The 17,104-nt window shown below is 35.8% G+C and overlaps 4 protein-coding genes across 6 annotated transcripts; 2 read left to right on the top strand and 2 right to left on the bottom strand.

Moving 5' to 3' along the window:
- The first annotated feature begins 1,251 nt into the window (after positions 1–1,251).
- LOC140889571 (uncharacterized) lies at positions 1,252–1,719 on the top strand. The gene has a single exon (XM_073297286.1). It carries the CDS (start codon positions 1,252–1,254, stop codon positions 1,717–1,719), a length of 468 nt encoding a protein of 155 aa, XP_073153387.1.
- Positions 1,720–3,487: 1,768 nt separating this feature from the next.
- On the top strand, positions 3,488–11,824 carry LOC140886816 (AMP deaminase-like). Of its 2 annotated transcripts, none has more exons than XM_073293683.1 (20): positions 3,488–4,034; positions 4,982–5,160; positions 5,329–5,509; positions 6,034–6,212; positions 6,364–6,415; positions 6,505–6,632; positions 6,728–6,907; positions 7,110–7,177; positions 7,352–7,494; positions 7,652–7,713; positions 8,218–8,331; positions 8,451–8,591; positions 8,960–9,112; positions 9,760–9,813; positions 9,897–10,007; positions 10,092–10,265; positions 10,351–10,431; positions 10,923–11,021; positions 11,120–11,243; positions 11,478–11,824. In XM_073293683.1, exons 1-19 carry the CDS (start codon positions 3,668–3,670, stop codon positions 11,186–11,188), a joined length of 2,535 nt encoding a protein of 844 aa, XP_073149784.1. In that variant the 5' UTR covers positions 3,488–3,667; the 3' UTR covers positions 11,189–11,243; positions 11,478–11,824. The 2 variants fall into 2 exon arrangements, with proteins under 2 accessions (XP_073149784.1, XP_073149783.1); XM_073293682.1 differs by having other exon boundaries at positions 11,470–11,824.
- Positions 11,825–12,009: 185 nt separating this feature from the next.
- On the bottom strand, positions 12,010–13,408 carry LOC140886817 (uncharacterized). Its single transcript, XM_073293684.1, has 5 exons — positions 13,267–13,408; positions 13,051–13,139; positions 12,622–12,683; positions 12,476–12,534; positions 12,010–12,369 (listed from the first exon to the last, which is right to left on the bottom strand). Exons 2-5 carry the CDS (start codon positions 13,128–13,130, stop codon positions 12,352–12,354), a joined length of 219 nt encoding a protein of 72 aa, XP_073149785.1. The 5' UTR covers positions 13,131–13,139; positions 13,267–13,408; the 3' UTR covers positions 12,010–12,351.
- A 1,620-nt stretch (positions 13,409–15,028) lies between these two features.
- Positions 15,029–16,861, bottom strand: LOC140893175 (protein trichome birefringence-like 3). Of its 2 annotated transcripts, none has more exons than XM_073302241.1 (6): positions 16,680–16,861; positions 16,351–16,584; positions 16,055–16,226; positions 15,731–15,930; positions 15,475–15,636; positions 15,029–15,365 (listed from the first exon to the last, which is right to left on the bottom strand). In XM_073302241.1, exons 1-6 carry the CDS (start codon positions 16,859–16,861, stop codon positions 15,029–15,031), a joined length of 1,287 nt encoding a protein of 428 aa, XP_073158342.1. The 2 variants fall into 2 exon arrangements, with proteins under 2 accessions (XP_073158342.1, XP_073158341.1); XM_073302240.1 differs by having other exon boundaries at positions 16,351–16,599; positions 16,692–16,861.
- Between the last annotated feature and the right edge of the window lie 243 nt (positions 16,862–17,104).

Raw genomic sequence — 17,104 nt, 5'->3', positions numbered from 1 at the left:
AATTTCAATTTGACGAATGCATTCCCTCAATCTTCCAACTTGACGAAGTATAGTTTTCATGCGACACTGCAGTGATATTTTGTTACTTGCTTGTAGGCTGTTTGGTTTGCTGCTGTTGTAAGCTTCTTCAACACGGTTACAGAACTGATCTTTTGATTGATTGATACCTATGATAGGATTTTGTGTTATATCAAGATACATATGACATAGAATCCTATCTTCTTCAATGGTGTAAGAAGCAGTTCTAGTATTGGATGTCATTATCTTGTTTGAAAGAGATGATAATATTGAATTTTGTAGGTGTAATGATAATGATCTTGCTGTAGGTTATTTATACCGAAAATACAATCAGATGGAATCTAATCCAACGGTTGTGATATAGATCTGAAATCTATACCAACAGTCACGATCTTGATCCAAGTGTAATTCATCCAACGGTTGTGATATAGATCTGAAATCTATACCAAGGGTCACAATATTGATCCGAGTGTAATCCATCCAATGGTTGTGATATAGATTTGAAATATATACCAATGGTCACGACTTGATCCGAGTGTAATCCATCCAACAGTGGTGATATAGATTTGAATGGTTGTGATATAGATCTGAAATCTATACCAAGGGTCACGATCTTGATCCGAGTGTAATCCATCCAACGGTTGTGATATAGATCTGAAATCTATACCAACGGTCATGATTTTGATCCGAGTGTAATCCATCCAACGGTTATATTCTTAAAAACTATTATATAATGTGATCGAATTATCATATTTTCTCACACCACTCATTTTACCTTCTCATTATCTTAAAAATGAATTCTTAATCCAATTCAAATGTATCGTCTTCTAGCTCATCTTCATTGTCGGGCAAAGAAGATGAAACACAGAACGATTGGATGAATGTTGTTGAGAATTTTACAAATAAAAGAAAAGCAGTTTTAAATGTCATAGCTCAAGAGCAAGAGTTGGTTGCTCCATACATCGTCCAACAAGAGCAAGGAGCCACACATGGAGGTTCGATTCCAGGTCACGTAGTCATCCATCGTGATCGGGAAATCGTCGATTGTAATCTGTTCAATGATTACTTTGCTGAAAATCCAACATATAATGAAACAATGTTTCGAAGACGATTTTGAATGTCTCAAAATATGTTCCTTTGTATCGTTGATGGTGTAAAGAATCATGACAACGAAATGATGGTGTGGGGCGCCTCGGTCTATCGACTATGTAAAAAAAAACAGCCACATTGAAAATGCTAGCATATTCTTTACCCGCGGATGCCACTGATGAATATATCAAAATTGGAGAATCTACTGCAATTAAGTGTATGCAACAGTTTTATCGGGCTATAGCAGAAGTTTTTGCAGAACAATACTTGAGATCACCTACTTCAGATGATGTTGCCATACTACTCTATATATGTGAACAACGAAGTTTCCCAGGGATGCTGGGAAGTCTTGACTGTATGCACTGGAAGTGGAAAAATTGCCCAACGGCTTGGGAAGGCCAATATGCAGGTTGTAGTGGTTCTCCGACTATCATTTTAGAAGCAGTAGCCAATTATGATCTTTGGATATGGCATGCATATTTTGGGATGCCCGGAACCAATAATGTTATAAATGTGTTGAAGACGGCTGGTTTATTCTCCAAACTTGCACAATGTATTGCTCATACTGCTTATTACAAAATTGGAGGAAAAGAATATGATATGGGATATTAATTAGCTGATTGTATTTATCCGAAATGGTCAACTATTGTGCAAAGCATTCATGATCCACGCGGACCAAAAAAGAAATATTTCGCAATGAAGCAAAAATCCTGCAGAAAAGACGTTGAGCGTGCATTTGGAGTTCTTCAATCACGATTTTCTTTCGTGGCATCCCCAGCACGTGGTTGGAAGAAACGTCATTTACATGACATAATGACATCATGTATCATAATGCACAACATGATTATCGACGATGAACGCGACCTCAGTGCACCCATTCAAGATGCGAGAGAAACACATGTTCCAGAAGTAGAGATGATTGTCGATGAGAATATAAAGTTCCAAGAATTTCTCAGTCGATATAAAAAAATAAAAGACAAAGATGCTCACTTCGCTCTGCGGAATGCTTTAATTGATCATTTGTAGGATGAATATAATAGTTCAAATGTTTGATGTTGTACTCGAACGGTCTAAGTATTATGTTTGAAATTATATTTGTATTATGTTTATAATTTGTATGTGTTATATTTGATGTTGTATCCCTTTTGTATTCGTGTTATGTTTGAAGTTGTATCCATTTTGTGGTCGTCTTATGTTTGAAGTCGTACCCATATTTATCAATTTTAATAATTTTCATATATTAATTTGTATTATCTATAAATTAATTTATATAAAAATATTAATTATATAATTTGTAAAATTATTTATTAACGATAAAATATTTTTTTTTATAAAAACAATATTAATTATATAATTTGTAAAAATATGTTGAATAAAAGTAATTAATATATGTGAAATAAAAAGAATATTTTTAGAATATTTTTTTTGATGTAAGATTTGGTGTAAATGAGTTGGTGATGAATGTTGTATTTGGTGCAAAAATTGCACATTCAAAACTTGCATCAAAATGATATTTGTGGTTGAAGATGGTCCAAAAAAACTTATTTTTATTCCAAATTTGAAACAGTTAGTATTGAAATTTCATATATTTATACTTGATTTTCAATTTTGTATACCTATTTTTATCTTCGAATATGATTTTTGAGCCCAGAGGGTATATACAATTTTTTTATGAATCAAGAAGTGCAAAAAAATATTCTTAAAAAAACTGAATTATTATAATGAAACACATGACAAAAGATTTTTTACCAATTAACTCTTAATATAATTCACGTTACTAACATTTCTGTGAGATGGTCTCATCCGTGAGACAAGTCAATTCTATTCATATTTATAATAATAAATAATACTTTTGACATAAAATATAATATTTTTTAATGAATAACCAATATAAAAAACTTGTAAAATAAAATAAACCTTAAGATCATCTCAATTTTTTTTTATCAATTCTAATTCTCTTAAAATAATTTAAATTTAAATAGTTGAGGCGATGTAATTATTGAGAAATTCTATGCCGTCCTTCGAGATAGTGCCCGGAGGGCAATCCAACGGCCCCGGGCTATGACACATCACAATGATGTGATGTGCAAAATGACCCGAGCAATTGGATCTGCCAAATCGGGCACTACCTATGGGACGGCTAAAAATTTCCCGTAATTATTGATAGAAAAACGTGGAATTATTTAACTAAGGATAGCGAATAAAATATTTTTAAAAAAATGGTGGGAACGCGTCAATCATCCAAAATCTCACTGTACGCACAGCACCAAAAGCTCTCGCTCCCAACAAAACAAAAGATAATTCGATTATCCGTATCGGTCACCTGAAAAATAAGGACCTTTTCCTAATTATTATTATTTTATTATCCAATCATCACAGATTGAATAAAATGTACAGTTCTGTTCGGTGCTCTTCCTACAGTTCTCCGTCCCTCTGTATAAGTAGTGCGAGCTCTAGTCTAGTCTGACGCTACACAACCAGAGCTCATCTCTATACTGTTCGTTAGTATTCTCCATCGAAAACCAAGAAATCTGCGTATTCTTGTGTGTTCTCTACTGCGATGGACACTTACTCGTTGCATTTAGCAATGGCGGCGTTCTTCGGGGCGTCGGTTGTGGCGGTTTCGGCGTACTATGTGCACAGGAAGACTCTCAGCCAGTTGCTGGAGTTTGCGAAGGCGATAGAGAGGGAGAGAGACGATGGCGCGGTGGTGGAGGAGGAGGACGGTGACTTGGTGAAGCATTTGAAGAAGTACCCCTCGCGAACGCGTCGGAAAGGGAGGGACCGGCGGGAGTCGGCGTCTATGCCGGATGTGACGGCGTTCTCTGGTGGTGGCGGAGGTCAGATGGAGGATAGGATCAGGAATGGTCCATTGTACGTGGATGCTGTTCCAGGGGGTTTGCCTAGGCTTCATGTGGTCCCTGAAGGTACGAATTGTTGGATTTTGTTTTTGCCTTAATGATAAATTGAAGCGAACTCCGTGCGCTCTTTTTGCGATTAAAGTTTTTTGATAATGAGCTAGTTATGATACTTTGGCAAACCGAAAGTCGTCTTCTTTTTTCCTCCTGGAGCAAGTTGATCCACGAGCTTCGTTTTTCCCCCTTTTACTGGTAGTATTAACTTTCCGTTTTTCTCTTATTTTTCAAAGTTGGTTCCTTTAGTTTCTGACTGAGTTGGAACGAGTTTGAGTTTGGATTCTTGTTCATCTTCATCATTTGGTTGGGGAGGAATTGTTGTCCAAATGAGAAGCTGTGTGCTGCTATTCTTGTACTAGTTTTGCTAATTGAAGTAGAAAATCTTTTTTATTGATTGTGATATTTCCACCCTAAGCATTGAGATATTTCCACCCTAAGCATTGAGATATTTGTTAATATCTTAGTTCAATGAAACTGCTCCACCGCTGAAAAACGTTCATCCAGTAGAAGACAAAGGGATGAGTTTTTTAAGTATTATTCCTACTTATCTGGTTTGATAAATAGGATTCTATAGCTGATATTTATCCCCAAAATGTGGATGAAGATGCTATTAACTTAATTAATTGGCTTCTGCGGTTCGCCTCAAATCATGTTTTTCTGGCCCCTATTGGAATCCCACAATGCATCTTTTAAAACACCAAATGACTGAAAAGGAAAATAAATGGAAGTGGGTGATGAGAATCACACACAAAATTTTAAATAAGGTAGAAGGGGGTCCTTGGAAAACATTGGAGCATGACGTCAAAAGTATAAAATATATTGTGTCGTGACAGTTGGCTATTTTCCTTCGATTTAAATCATTCCATTAACATTACTCAGTCTGCTTATTTAAACAAAGTGAAAGAAATGTTTCTTCAAACTTTTTAATCCCTTCGTGGTGAAATGGCAATGTGTTTCAGGGAAACCTGGCAAGGTAAATTCAACTACAAGAGTTGCACATCTTATCCGGCCCACTTCTCCCAAATCACCTGCTGTAAGTGCTGCTGCATTTGAAAGTGTAGAAGGTTCAGATGATGAAGATAATATGAATGATAATTCCAAGCTGGACATGTCATATATTCATACTAATGGAAATGCAGTAAGTGGAATACATAAATAGAAAAATGCTTGCTCTGGTTATTACTTTGTTCTCCTGCATGCACAAGCACAAACACGTGCAAATTCTTGCTACATTCTTTTGAAGATTTTCAATGTCCTGTAACTGTTGATCCCTTGATTAACCTCTGCATGTGAAAGCACATATCAGATCGTACCAGTCCATATCAACGCTAATACTGAGGTAGTACCCATGACTACATCTAGCATGATGCGCTCCCATAGTGTATCTGGCGACTTGCATGGTGTTCAATCTGATCCTATAGCTGCCGATATTCTAAGGAAAATACCAGAGCACGAGACTTTTGTACAATTGAGAATATCTCCCACCGGTATTGTCCTCCTCTCTTTTGTGATGCTATTTTATCAGTTGGCTCAGTAACCAAGCATGTCTCTTAGTTTATATTGGTGTTGCTCAAAGGGAAAACCTGCGCCCGTTGTTGCATTAACTTAATATTTCCTCTTTTTTCAATGCATGTGCATTTGGTTGTTTTCTTTGTCTGCATTTCCAGTTGTTCTCTCTACAGTAAGAATTGAATGTCAAGAAGGTTATTATATTGCCAGTTAACATTTTTTAAAATGCTTAAGAATTGTGGAAGGACAGAAAGGGCCTTTTTATATAAGATGATGCTACAAAGCATGGTGTATTGTTTAATATTTTGATATCTGAGGGTTTTGTGCAGCTCCTTTGGCTTCTTGTTTTACCTACAAATAGGAGAGTTATTTTATTTTTGATTAGAATATATAATCCATCGCCTTCATCTTGTATGAAATTTTACTTTTCTTTGCAAAAATTGGTGCTTTGATCTGAATGCATTTGTGTTTATGGACTTTGTTTCCATGTGATTTATCTTAGAGACACCATCTGCTGATGAAGTGGAGGTCTACCGTAATCTTCAAGATTGCCTTGAAATGCGGAAGAGTTATGTATTTAGAGAAGCCGTTACACCATGGGAGAAGGAAATTATATCTGATCCCAGTACCCCCAAGCCAAATCCGAACCCATTTGTTCATTTCCCTGAAGAAAAATCTGATGTAAGTTTCTATATTTATGAATGTTTTCGATATCGATCTTAGGTGATGGATCTTGTCCATCCAAAATTCGATCGTTCCTTTCTGTGAAAATTGTCTTTGCTATTTTATTTGCAATTAGTTTTTTAACTTCTTTCATCTCAAATGTCCGCAGCACTATTTTCAGATGGAAGATGGAGTGGTCCATGTTTATGCCAATAAGGATTGTAAGATAAAAAAAAAAATTGACCATACTGCATTAATTTATTTCCTCCTTATTTTTCATCCTCTTTCCTTATAATATCTCTCCCTGCAGCAAAAGAGAAACTTTTTCATGTGGCTGATGCTACAACCTTTTTCACTGACCTGCACCACCTTCTTAAGGTTATAGCAGATGGAAATATCCGAACATTATGTCACCATAGGCTAGTTCTTTTAGAACAGGTTTATACATCCTCTGATACTAAATTACTCAATAATTTGCTTAGCATCGATATTCGTATTCATGCAATTGATAACCTGAGTGAACCTGACTCCAGAAATTCAACCTTCATCTGATGCTTAATGCGGAAAATGAATTTCTGGCTCAAAAAAGTGCACCACACCGAGATTTTTATAATGTCCGAAAAGTTGATACTCACGTCCATCACTCGGCTTGCATGAATCAGAAACATCTTTTAAGGTTTATAAAGTCGAAGTTGAGGAAGGAGCCTGATGAGGTAATGCTTTTGTTATGAAATCAATGTCTCCCTTTATCGATTTTAATACCAGTCCACAACATTAGGAATAATATTGCCTTACTTATTTGTCATGATCAAGGAAAAGAGGAAAATAACTGTATCTTATTTCTTATAAGCATCATTGGTTGAATATTTGTGTAATATACTCATGTTAACAGCATATTTCGTTGAACATTTTCAGGTTGTTATATTCCGAGATGGTACATACCTGACCTTGAGTGAGGTGTTCGAGAGCTTGGACTTAACTGGGTAAGGAGGATGCAGATTTAATGATTGTGGTTGCCAAGAAAAGATAGTTACATAACTTTTGGAAGATATTGTTTTTTTTAATGAAATTTTTTCAGCATGTTCATACCTCATTTCCTTCGTTCCTATTTATTTATTGCTTGGTTAAAGATTTTTTGTTTAAATAAAAATTGACAGGTATGATTTGAATGTTGACCTATTAGATGTTCATGCTGACAAAAGCACCTTTCACCGTTTTGACAAATTTAATTTGAAGTATAACCCCTGCGGTCAGAGTAGATTGAGAGAGATTTTTCTGAAACAGGATAATCTTATACAAGGTACTTGCTTCTTTCTTCTCATGTAATTTATAACATAGTCATTTGTTGTTCCATGGTGGTCCTTACTCCAGTTCAAATGTGTAGGATGTTCTGTTTTTCTATCATAGGTAGAATTCTGTTGGCCAACTTCTGATTTAACTTGTCTTGTTGCTGGCAGGTCGTTTCCTTGCTGAAGTGACTAAGGAAGTTTTTTCAGATCTCACTGGAAGCAAATACCAAGTGGGTTTCTAATTACCTATCGACGGATTATCCATCACTGAAGGCTTGATTCCTTATGAGTTAGCATGTTGTTATTTTTGTGGGTTGGGTTTGGATGGTGGGAAAGAGTTGACTTACTTTTGTAAGTCTCAAATGATGCTAGGTTTAACACTTAGAGTCACTTGTGGTAATGGGTGTTTTTTTTTCTTTTTCTTCTTTTAAATGAAAACATGGGTGGTTTCATTTTAACTTATGCTTGTATTTTTAAATACATAACTGCTTTCTTGCTTTGATGCCTTGCTCATTTTATATGCCTTTCATCGTTTTGGCGTTGATTCCATTTATTCTCCGAGAAGCAGATGAAGTACTGGCGATGTAGCATACAGTTTTGAAAATGTTTGTCTCTGGTCTTTATGATTACAGGATACAATAATATATGTGCTTATGCAATTTGAATAGTCATGCATTACGTGTCTTAAGGTCTACTTATTACTTTTTTGTGTTTATCTTGTTACTTTTGTGCAGATGGCCGAATATAGAATATCTATATATGGCAGAAAGATGAGTGAGTGGGACCAACTGGCAAGTTGGATAGTAAATAATAACCTGTACAGTGAGAATGTTGTGTGGTTGATTCAGGTAAAGAACATGTTTCATCCCTTCTGTTGCATTCACTTCATACTTGCATGTCAGCAGACCCCTATTCTCTCTCCATACTGTGGGTAATCCTTTTCTCAATATGACAATTAATTTTCCAGCTTCCAAGATTATACAATGTGTACATGGCGATGGGAATTGTGACTTCATTTCAGAACATCCTTGATAACATCTTTCTCCCGTTATTTGAGGTTACTGTCGATCCGGATTCACATCCACACTTGCATGTTTTTTTGAAACAGGTTTGTCTTCCCTATCTTACATCGTCACTGTGATGCAATGAATATGGATTTCCAATATGATGCTACTAGCATCTTGGAATATGTTTAAGCTTAGTTGGAATTTACAAACACCTAGTGGTAATTCTATCGTACATGTTTGGTACTCCGAAATTCCATGAAATTCCTCTCCTTCCATTTTAACTTATTCATTAATTTGATGTGATGGATTTCAAATTCTCAGAAAATGAAATCATTTGAAACTCATCTCTCAAATTGTTTTTGAAATCCAACTGAATTCATCCAAATGTAACTCTAATCTTCAAGATCAGTATCATATTCCTAGTTTCTCATTGGATTTATTCTGGAGTCCTTTGTCTTTTGTCTTATAGGTTGTTGGATTGGATCTAGTAGATGATGAAAGCAAGCCTGAAAGACGACCTACAAAACACATGCCTACTCCAGATCAATGGACCAATATATTTAATCCTGCGTTTTCGTACTATGCATACTACTGCTATGCTAACCTGTACACTCTGAACAAGGTTAGCGTATAATTCACCACTTGTTTTCGCTCTATATGCTCAAAAGTACCTTCATGAACGGAAGAAACATTGTTTAATACCTCTCTACTTGTATTAGCAAGTTTTCATGTTTGTTGATGTGGTAGTTTCTTTTCTTTCCTCTTCGGTGGAGGCAATACAAGTTTTCATGTTTGTTGATGAGGTAGTTTCTTTTCTTTCCTCTTCGGTGGAGGCAAAGGGAGAAACACCACCTCGAGAGATGATATACTCCAGCCAGAAAACTCAGTACCCTTTCATATTTGCACATATGAAGTGGATACATAATTTGTGGTTTGCGGTGGTTCCGTTAATTGATCTAAATGTGCTGTGTGGGTGCTATCAGGTTATCATTGTGGTGTATGGAGAAACACCAACCACCTCAAGAGATCTATTCCTGCCTGTGAACTTGTTACCTTTTCATATTTGCATATAAGAAGTGGATATATAATTTGTGGTTTGCAAGGATTCCATAAATTGTTTTATATCTGCTGTGTGCGTACGATTTGGTGATTATGGTGGCGTAGAGTGTATTTTTTCAAACCCATAATGCCATCATTGTATGTAGCATTTATGTTATGGGCCATTTATTCTGAATTCGAATTTTTTTTACTTTTAATTGGAGATTTCAGCTACGTGAATCCAAGGGTATGACAACTATTAAGTTCCGTCCCCATTCCGGAGAGGTGAGCATTGGCTCCTTTTCTCTCTTTTTGAACCACCTGGATCGGGTACACTATTCTGATATTTATTATTTTAACATGATCAGGCTGGTGACATAGACCACCTTGCAGCAACATTTCTCACAGCTCATAATATTGCCCATGGGATCAATCTAAGAAAATCTCCAGTTCTTCAATATTTATACTACCTTGCCCAGGTAAGGAGAAGAAAGCGTTGATGTGAGCTATGGTCATCGTTATACCATAGTTGTCTAAGGTTTGGAACTAACATGACTTTTCAGATTGGTTTGGCTATGTCTCCTTTGAGCAACAACTCGTTGTTCCTAGACTATCATCGCAATCCGTTTCCCATGTTTTTCCTACGGGGCCTTAATGTATCGCTCTCAACTGATGATCCACTACAAATCCACTTAACAAAAGAGCCCTTGGTGGAAGAATATAGTATTGCTGCTTCGGTAAGTTTATAGAATCTGGTTTTCCCTTGAATTGTGTTTTATTGTTAAAAAAATTTCTTGGACTATTTACGATGTAATATTACAGGTATGGAAGCTAAGTTCTTGTGATTTATGTGAGATTGCCCGTAACTCAGTCTACCAGTCTGGTTTTTCGCACGCCTTGAAGGTATTTAGTTTTTCCAGAAATTATTAGGATTAGGTTCAGTGTATGTATTATTCGGGGTTTAATTTAGCACTGATTATAGGAAGAACAATCTGAGTAGATATTATATTGCTTTTTTCCAAGTGCCATAAGTTGTATTTATAAACCTTTTGAAAGCACACCTCAAATTTTGAGTTGAATTGTGTGAATGAATCGAGCTCATGTTTGATGTGAACGATGGGATTGAGTTGCGAGTAACTGTAAACTATTTGATGATAGATTTATGGAAGGTGCAGTGAAGATGTCATTTCTGACTCAAGTAATAATTTGTTGTGAAAATCAGACCAGGCTGAAGCAACTTACTGTAAAGAATTTCAAAAGGCTAACTAATCTGTCCAATGCTTGTTATAGTTATCTGCAATGAGAATATATCTTGCTGCATCAAGATCCCTCATCATTGCATGCCATTGCTAGTCTATGCTCTGTCCTTACTGCTCTACTTGTTGAATCATCAGTCTCACTGGATTGGAAAGGAGTACTTCAAGCAAGGGCCAGATGGTAATGACATTCGTAGGACCAACGTCCCTCATATAAGGCTTGAATTTCGAGACATGGTATGTGCTTGAAATTTTATACTGGTTCCACAGCCTATTTCCTTTTGAAAAAGTCTGAGCTCGTAAAATTTCAAACAAATTATTCTTCACCACTGCAGATATGGAGGGAGGAAATGCAACTGGTATTCCTTGGCAGGGCAAACTTTCCCAAGTTTATTGACCCATGAGTCGCTCAACTAATCTTTACACCAGCCATTTACTAGTTTCTCAACCTGAAAGAAGGTATATATGTATTTGCATCTTAGTTTTCTTTCACAAAGTAGGATCCAGAATGGAACCGAGCCACGAATCTGAATATATTTAGGAAATCTATCTTGATATGGTTTTTCATTATTTAAAGCTAAGAACATGCCTTACTCGAAAAGTTGAAAAGTGAATGTATGTGACAATATCAAACCAAACTACCGAAGTTCAAATTATTATCTTATTCTTATGTGATAAAAAATAGGGCTCAAGATTGATTACCAGGAACTGGCCTTTAAACCACAACTTGCTGGTAGTCACTGAGCTGGAAACTCCAAGCAGCTGTCCCGTAGCCAACCATACAGAATATATTGGCTTTGGTGCAAAACCATGCGAAAGGTGTATGATCTGGCTAGAGATTTTGTTTTCAGTCGCGGGTGGCTCTAAGAAGGGTTAACCGAGTTAGAATTGAGTTCGTGGAAGACGCCAACTTCTATGAAGCATAGTCCGCGGGTGTTTTTTTTGTTGAGAATAGGTGGATAGTTCTTCCGACTGCTTTTGTAATGTTGTAACATCAGACCTGCCAAATGAACGTGAACATTTTCAATTAGTACACTCGAAAAAAATGCAAAGGTGTGGATTTTTTCCTGTTATGGCATAATGAAATAATAATTATCATGAACAACGCAACACTAACATTCTTTCACTAGTATTTATGCTGATTTATCTCTTAAAATTCTTCCGTGGGCAACCAGGGTAGCATCTGAAATCTACCCGACAAACAGCATAAATTACATAATCAAAATGATCGTACAACATTTCTGTACATTTATCAATCTGTTTATAAATCAGAATCTGTTTGGAATTCAAGACTTGTGATGACTTGAACTGTAACCAATATGCGACAGCAACCTCTGTGAAACACCACCACATAGGAAGTGTTATTTATTTACATTCCAATAAAAATTTGACAAGACAGTTCGATCTTCGAGATCGATTTATTTTAACTGGAATAATTGTATGCTACAGCAACACACACCCCTCTTCAAAGCAGATTCGGTGGGAGAATCATACACCTTGAACATATACTACATAGCAAAGTACTGCTCCTTCTACTGTTGTGCCGGTAGAGGAACATCCACATGCATCACTGGTTCTTAAATGACTGCACAAAGGTAAAAGGGATCGTCCATCAAACATTTAACACATAAGTTCTACGTAAACATCGGGCGAAAAAACAACCATTATACTCTGAACACGGAACACCATACCTCAAAGTTCTTTGTTACGTCCTTCATTTGCTCAGCTAGTTCTTTCTTCTTTTGAGCAGCTGCACGAAGCAAAACAGAGTTTGGTAACAGAGGAATCAGCCATGGAAAGCCAAAAAATTCAATCAAAAGCAACATAAGAATAATACCAATATCGGAAAATTCCTCTACCCGCCTTGAAGTCCTCACCGCAAACCTCTGGAAACTAAGACTGGGGAGAAGTAGGATAGGAAACTTCAGAACAATCATTCACTCGAATATCAATGACATCCCAAGATGCAAGGATCTTTGTCATTCATTTTATCCAGTTAAACAATTTTTTAGAAACACTTAAAATATATGCATAAACACAAGAACGAGCCTCAGACAGATAAAATTTAACGACAGACAGCTGTCATTAGTATCACGGAAATCATTACAAGCCTACGGAAGTCATCATCGGCAAACACTGCTCAGGAAAACTACATAATTCGATTTGCTACAGAAAATTGCATCTCCTCATTTTCACAATCAAAGATCAAAAGAAAAGAGCGACAAAAACCACCAAGGTAAAATATTTTCGTCTAAAAGCAACGTACTTGTTGGCGAGTCCATTGACAATGAGCTCATTTGCCACATATGATATGACTCTGTGAACGAAATTTCCACCCCCAGCCATTCTTCAAATCTGAAAACAAAAACGAATCATGAAAAATTGCAGCTTTGACATTTTCAAGATCACACGATTCAAGAAAAATAGCTAGATATATAGAGCAGGAGCATACAAACATGAAAATACATCGAGATTCCAATACCTGAACGCGATTCGGGAAAAAGGAACCCTAAATCCCAATTCAGGAATCGGGTGACGATCACTTGCTATCTCTTGGTGTACTGCCTCTTTTACTTTGGGATTAATTGATTGTGCCCTAATTCTTCCATTTCTTGTGTATATATACTAACTACTAGTCTAGTGTCTAGTACCGTTCAACACGGATTAATCCGGTAAATAATTTTTTATTTGGTAAATTGCAGTTTCCAAAAAAAAAAAAACATAAAATAGTTGAATAGTTTCACCAATCAATTTAATTTTTAATTCGATGCGGTCTATGAAAAATATATTATTATATATAAAAAAATTAGTTTTTACAATAAATATGGATTAAGTCGAACTTCGTGATATTGCTTTAGACTAATTTTCATTGAGGTTTAACGCTTGATTTTAAATAAAGAGTTACGTATTTTTCAAATGTTATTCTCTTCGTCTTATTGTGAAGGACAAGTGTGTGTTTTCATACAAATTAACTATCGAGGTACACACATTGTGTGTGAAATATAATGTATAAAAAATAAGGGTTAGTGGGAGAACATGAGTATTGGGATGAGAAATTAGATTTAGAATGGATCATGGATATTACGATAATTGTTTTTATCAGTCAATAAAATTGAGGGGTATTTTAATCTACACATATAAATTTACCAAATCAGTTTTTATATAGAGTTGAAACTTTATTAGATGGTAAGATTAAGAAATTGTTTGGGAAAGTAAATTTTAGAAACGTATTTTCGATTTTTCTCTTATTTAATAAAATTTTAAGAGTAACACTCCTGTGAAACGGTCTCATCCGTGAGACGGATCAACCCTACCTATATTTATAATTATAAGTAATACTTTTGACATAAAATATAATATTTTTTAATGGATAACCCATATAAGAGATCCGTCTAAAAAAATAACACTTGAGACCGTCTCATAAGAGTTTTTGTCAAGTTTTAATTAGATTAAAAAAAGGTAACACTTTTGTGAGACGGTCTCATCCGTGAGACGGTCTCATCCGTGAGACGGGTCAATCCTACTCATATTTATAATAATAAGTAATACTTTTGGCATAAAATATAATATTTTTTAATGAATAACCCATATTTGTGTAAAAAAAAAAGACTCTTGAGACCGTTTAATAGGATTTTTTGTCTTAAAAAATAGTTAATTATATTAATTTAATAGAGTAAATTGGTAAAAGAGTAAAAGAGATAACATTAAATATAAAAACTAGACTATGAATTTGAGAGGATGAAAAATAAAATGTAGGCTATAGGAATGAGACAGATGGAATATTTTTATAAAACTAGAAATAGAAGAAAAATCCATATTTTGGCTCTTTTAGTTTTTTTTAAAAAAAAAGTATTATAGAGAATTATTATTTCATTCAAGATAACTGCATGACAAAACTCACAATTTTTTGGTTCAAATCATTTTTTTTAGAGTGGTTCAAATCATTTGAATGACTTAATGTAAAACTTATAAAATGAAAAAATAACCTGACTTATAAATTTTGATATATATGCTTTATTTTCATCTCTGATTTTGTTAATTTAAAGTTTAAACTGACCAGATTATTTCTCATTATTTTTCATTTTTCGTGCATTAAACTTATAACCAAGTATCTCTTTTTAAAACAAAAGTAATTTTTTGTTCGTACATTACGATGAAAAAGCTCATTAAGTTACATGATTCTCTGTTTTTTTTTTTAAATTTTTTTTGGTTTACTTTCTTTGTTTTAATAAAATTTTCTTCTGCTACAACAAATGTGCGTAGAGTATTTGATTCCAAACATCTGGAACTCCTGGCAAACACCAATGTATGCAATCTGCATGATACAATGGATCAGCATTTTCCTCATCTGTTAGCAACTTCCCCCCAACCTCGGTGTAAATCGATACGTGCGCGTCTTTTCGATATTCTGATAGCTGAGTGATGTTGATCAAAGTCACAGGGACTTTCATGTTCCCGATCACATCGTCCATCACGCGCATTATCCGCTTGTCTGAGCCGGTTCCCCAGTGTCGTTTCTTCCCGATGGGGCTCGTCTCATTGAAGCATTTTATCCCTTGGTCGTCGCCCCAGTCCTCACTCCTGAAACAAGAACAGGGCTGCCTAAAAGTGCATACTGTATTATAGAGAGCATTTATTCTAGTTTCAGGTTTATTAGCTTATGTTCTTGATACAAAATGAATGAACTGACCTGTGGTGAGTTGGGGACATTGTTGTGAAAAAGACGCGTGTTTTGTTAGGATCTACGTTTGAATCCACCCAATTCGCCCATGTTTGGAGTCCCAGTCTGTATGAAACAAGAGCGTCCAATTCGTCGTACCCTTCTTTTGATCCGTTCGGAAACGGTTCCCATCTGTGCTTCATTAAGCATTTGCAGTTCTTGTTAAGTTCTTTATCTTGGCCATTTTGCTTAACACTTAAAGTACATATACAGGTAGAGAATTTACAGTGACTTGATTTTGAGTCCGCCCAGCCACCAAACGTAGGTACTAAACACGAGGATGTCGACTCCTATCCAATGTTTGGCATGCTTGGCTACTGAATCAACTCTCACAATTCTCTTCCTCGGGTCTGTTAGTACAGGGTAATCCGTGTTGGATTCGACTAGATATGGAGCCCAATAGTACTCGACGGTCGCGTTGAATTTCTAGGAAAATTACCAGTTCAATACATAAGTTTAAGGCCTATTGATAAGAAATTATCAGTTTATAACACACAAGGGATCAAAACTTATCCTCTTAGGACACTTGTTTTGGCCATGTTTGAAGTACCTTGGCTTTGAAGATCGTGTGCAGACGGCCTCGTTTCATGTATTTCTGTCCCTCCGGTATGACCGAATTTACGAGGCAAACGAAAGATTGCCACTGCCCTCTTTGTAGAGAATCTCCCACAAACATTAGTCTCTTACCTTGAAGATTTTCAAGTGCTATTTTAGGATTGAACCTGGACAAAAATAAACAGGACAGATACCAAGAAATATGATGCACCAATACAAAAAAAAATGCTTTGCTCTTTTGTTCAATGTATAATTAACCGCGCAATTATATAGATTAGAGAACCAAAAAACCTCGGCAGATTGCAGTCATCAGGCTGCCATTGCCAGTGCCTGTAGTCGGAATCCGGCCTTCCATTCATGAGACAAGTAACCTGCCTATCCAGATAAGGACATGATTTTTCGAAATACAACGGCTTGATCGAACTGTTGAACACCCATTTTCCATGCACAACACTGCACTCCTCAGCGTCGAACTCTAACAGATCACTATCGCCCGCATAATTCAATGCATCGACGTCTAGATCTCTCCCATCTATGAAACCATCATAGGACAATTCATTAGAACTTTAGTCATTCAAAAAAAAAAAAAAACGCTAACATCAAGTGAATTAATGCACAGCACAGCAACATCAGAATTGTTACCAGAATTTCTTCTAGCACATGACTTCAACCTGAAAACGGCGATGGAAGAAAAAGAGCTGATTCTTTCAGCGTATAAAAGCGCGAGAAAGGTCAACCCACCAAAGGCGTAGATAATCAACGACAAGGGTACCTCTCCTCGCGGAGGCCGTGGGGTGCTCATCACATAAATCTCCGGTGATGTGAAATCTGGAAATGAATGTAGATAACATAAACGGTTAAATTAATATAGGAGGACAGGCAAATAGATAGCACAGAAGACAGAATATAAAATGTTTTTTTTTTTTTATAAAAAAAGTTACATTTTCATCCTTTTCAATAAATATTATATTAATGAAAAAGTTGATGGTTTAGAGGACATTCGATTTAGAGATTGTTTTGATGTGATTTTCAAGTAGGAGTAAAG

Source organism: Henckelia pumila, chromosome 3, assembly GCF_033568475.1.
Source record: "Henckelia pumila isolate YLH828 chromosome 3, ASM3356847v2, whole genome shotgun sequence".
Taxonomy (NCBI): domain Eukaryota; kingdom Viridiplantae; phylum Streptophyta; class Magnoliopsida; order Lamiales; family Gesneriaceae; genus Henckelia; species Henckelia pumila.
The sequence above is the reverse complement of the archived record's forward strand: the minus strand, read 5'-3'. Positions and strand labels throughout refer to the sequence as shown.

What these genes read in the sequence shown, in the direction of transcription:
- LOC140889571 (XM_073297286.1), top strand. Translation starts at nt 1,252, where the DNA reads ATGCTAGCATATTCTTTACCCGCGGATGCCACTGATGAATATATCAAA.
- LOC140886816 (XM_073293683.1), top strand. Translation starts at nt 3,668, where the DNA reads ATGGACACTTACTCGTTGCATTTAGCAATGGCGGCGTTCTTCGGGGCG. An exon ending in GAGAGCTTGGACTTAACTGG is followed by an intron (nt 7,178 to 7,351) that starts GTAAGGAGGATG and finishes AAAAATTGACAG; the next exon opens with GTATGATTTGAATGTTGACC. An exon ending in ATGTTGTGTGGTTGATTCAG is followed by an intron (nt 8,332 to 8,450) that starts GTAAAGAACATG and finishes TTAATTTTCCAG; the next exon opens with CTTCCAAGATTATACAATGT.
- LOC140886817 (XM_073293684.1), bottom strand. Translation starts at nt 13,130, where the DNA reads ATGGCTGGGGGTGGAAATTTCGTTCACAGAGTCATATCATATGTGGCA. An exon ending in GTCAATGGACTCGCCAACAA is followed by an intron (nt 12,684 to 13,050) that starts GTACGTTGCTTT and finishes ACTTCTCCCCAG; the next exon opens with TCTTAGTTTCCAGAGGTTTG. An exon ending in AGAGGAATTTTCCGATATTG is followed by an intron (nt 12,535 to 12,621) that starts GTATTATTCTTA and finishes TGCTTCGTGCAG; the next exon opens with CTGCTCAAAAGAAGAAAGAA.
- LOC140893175 (XM_073302240.1), bottom strand. Translation starts at nt 16,861, where the DNA reads ATGAGCACCCCACGGCCTCCGCGAGGAGAGGTACCCTTGTCGTTGATT. An exon ending in ACACGATCTTCAAAGCCAAG is followed by an intron (nt 15,931 to 16,054) that starts GTACTTCAAACA and finishes TAATTTTCCTAG; the next exon opens with AAATTCAACGCGACCGTCGA. An exon ending in GGACTCAAAATCAAGTCACT is followed by an intron (nt 15,637 to 15,730) that starts GTAAATTCTCTA and finishes AATGAAGCACAG; the next exon opens with ATGGGAACCGTTTCCGAACG.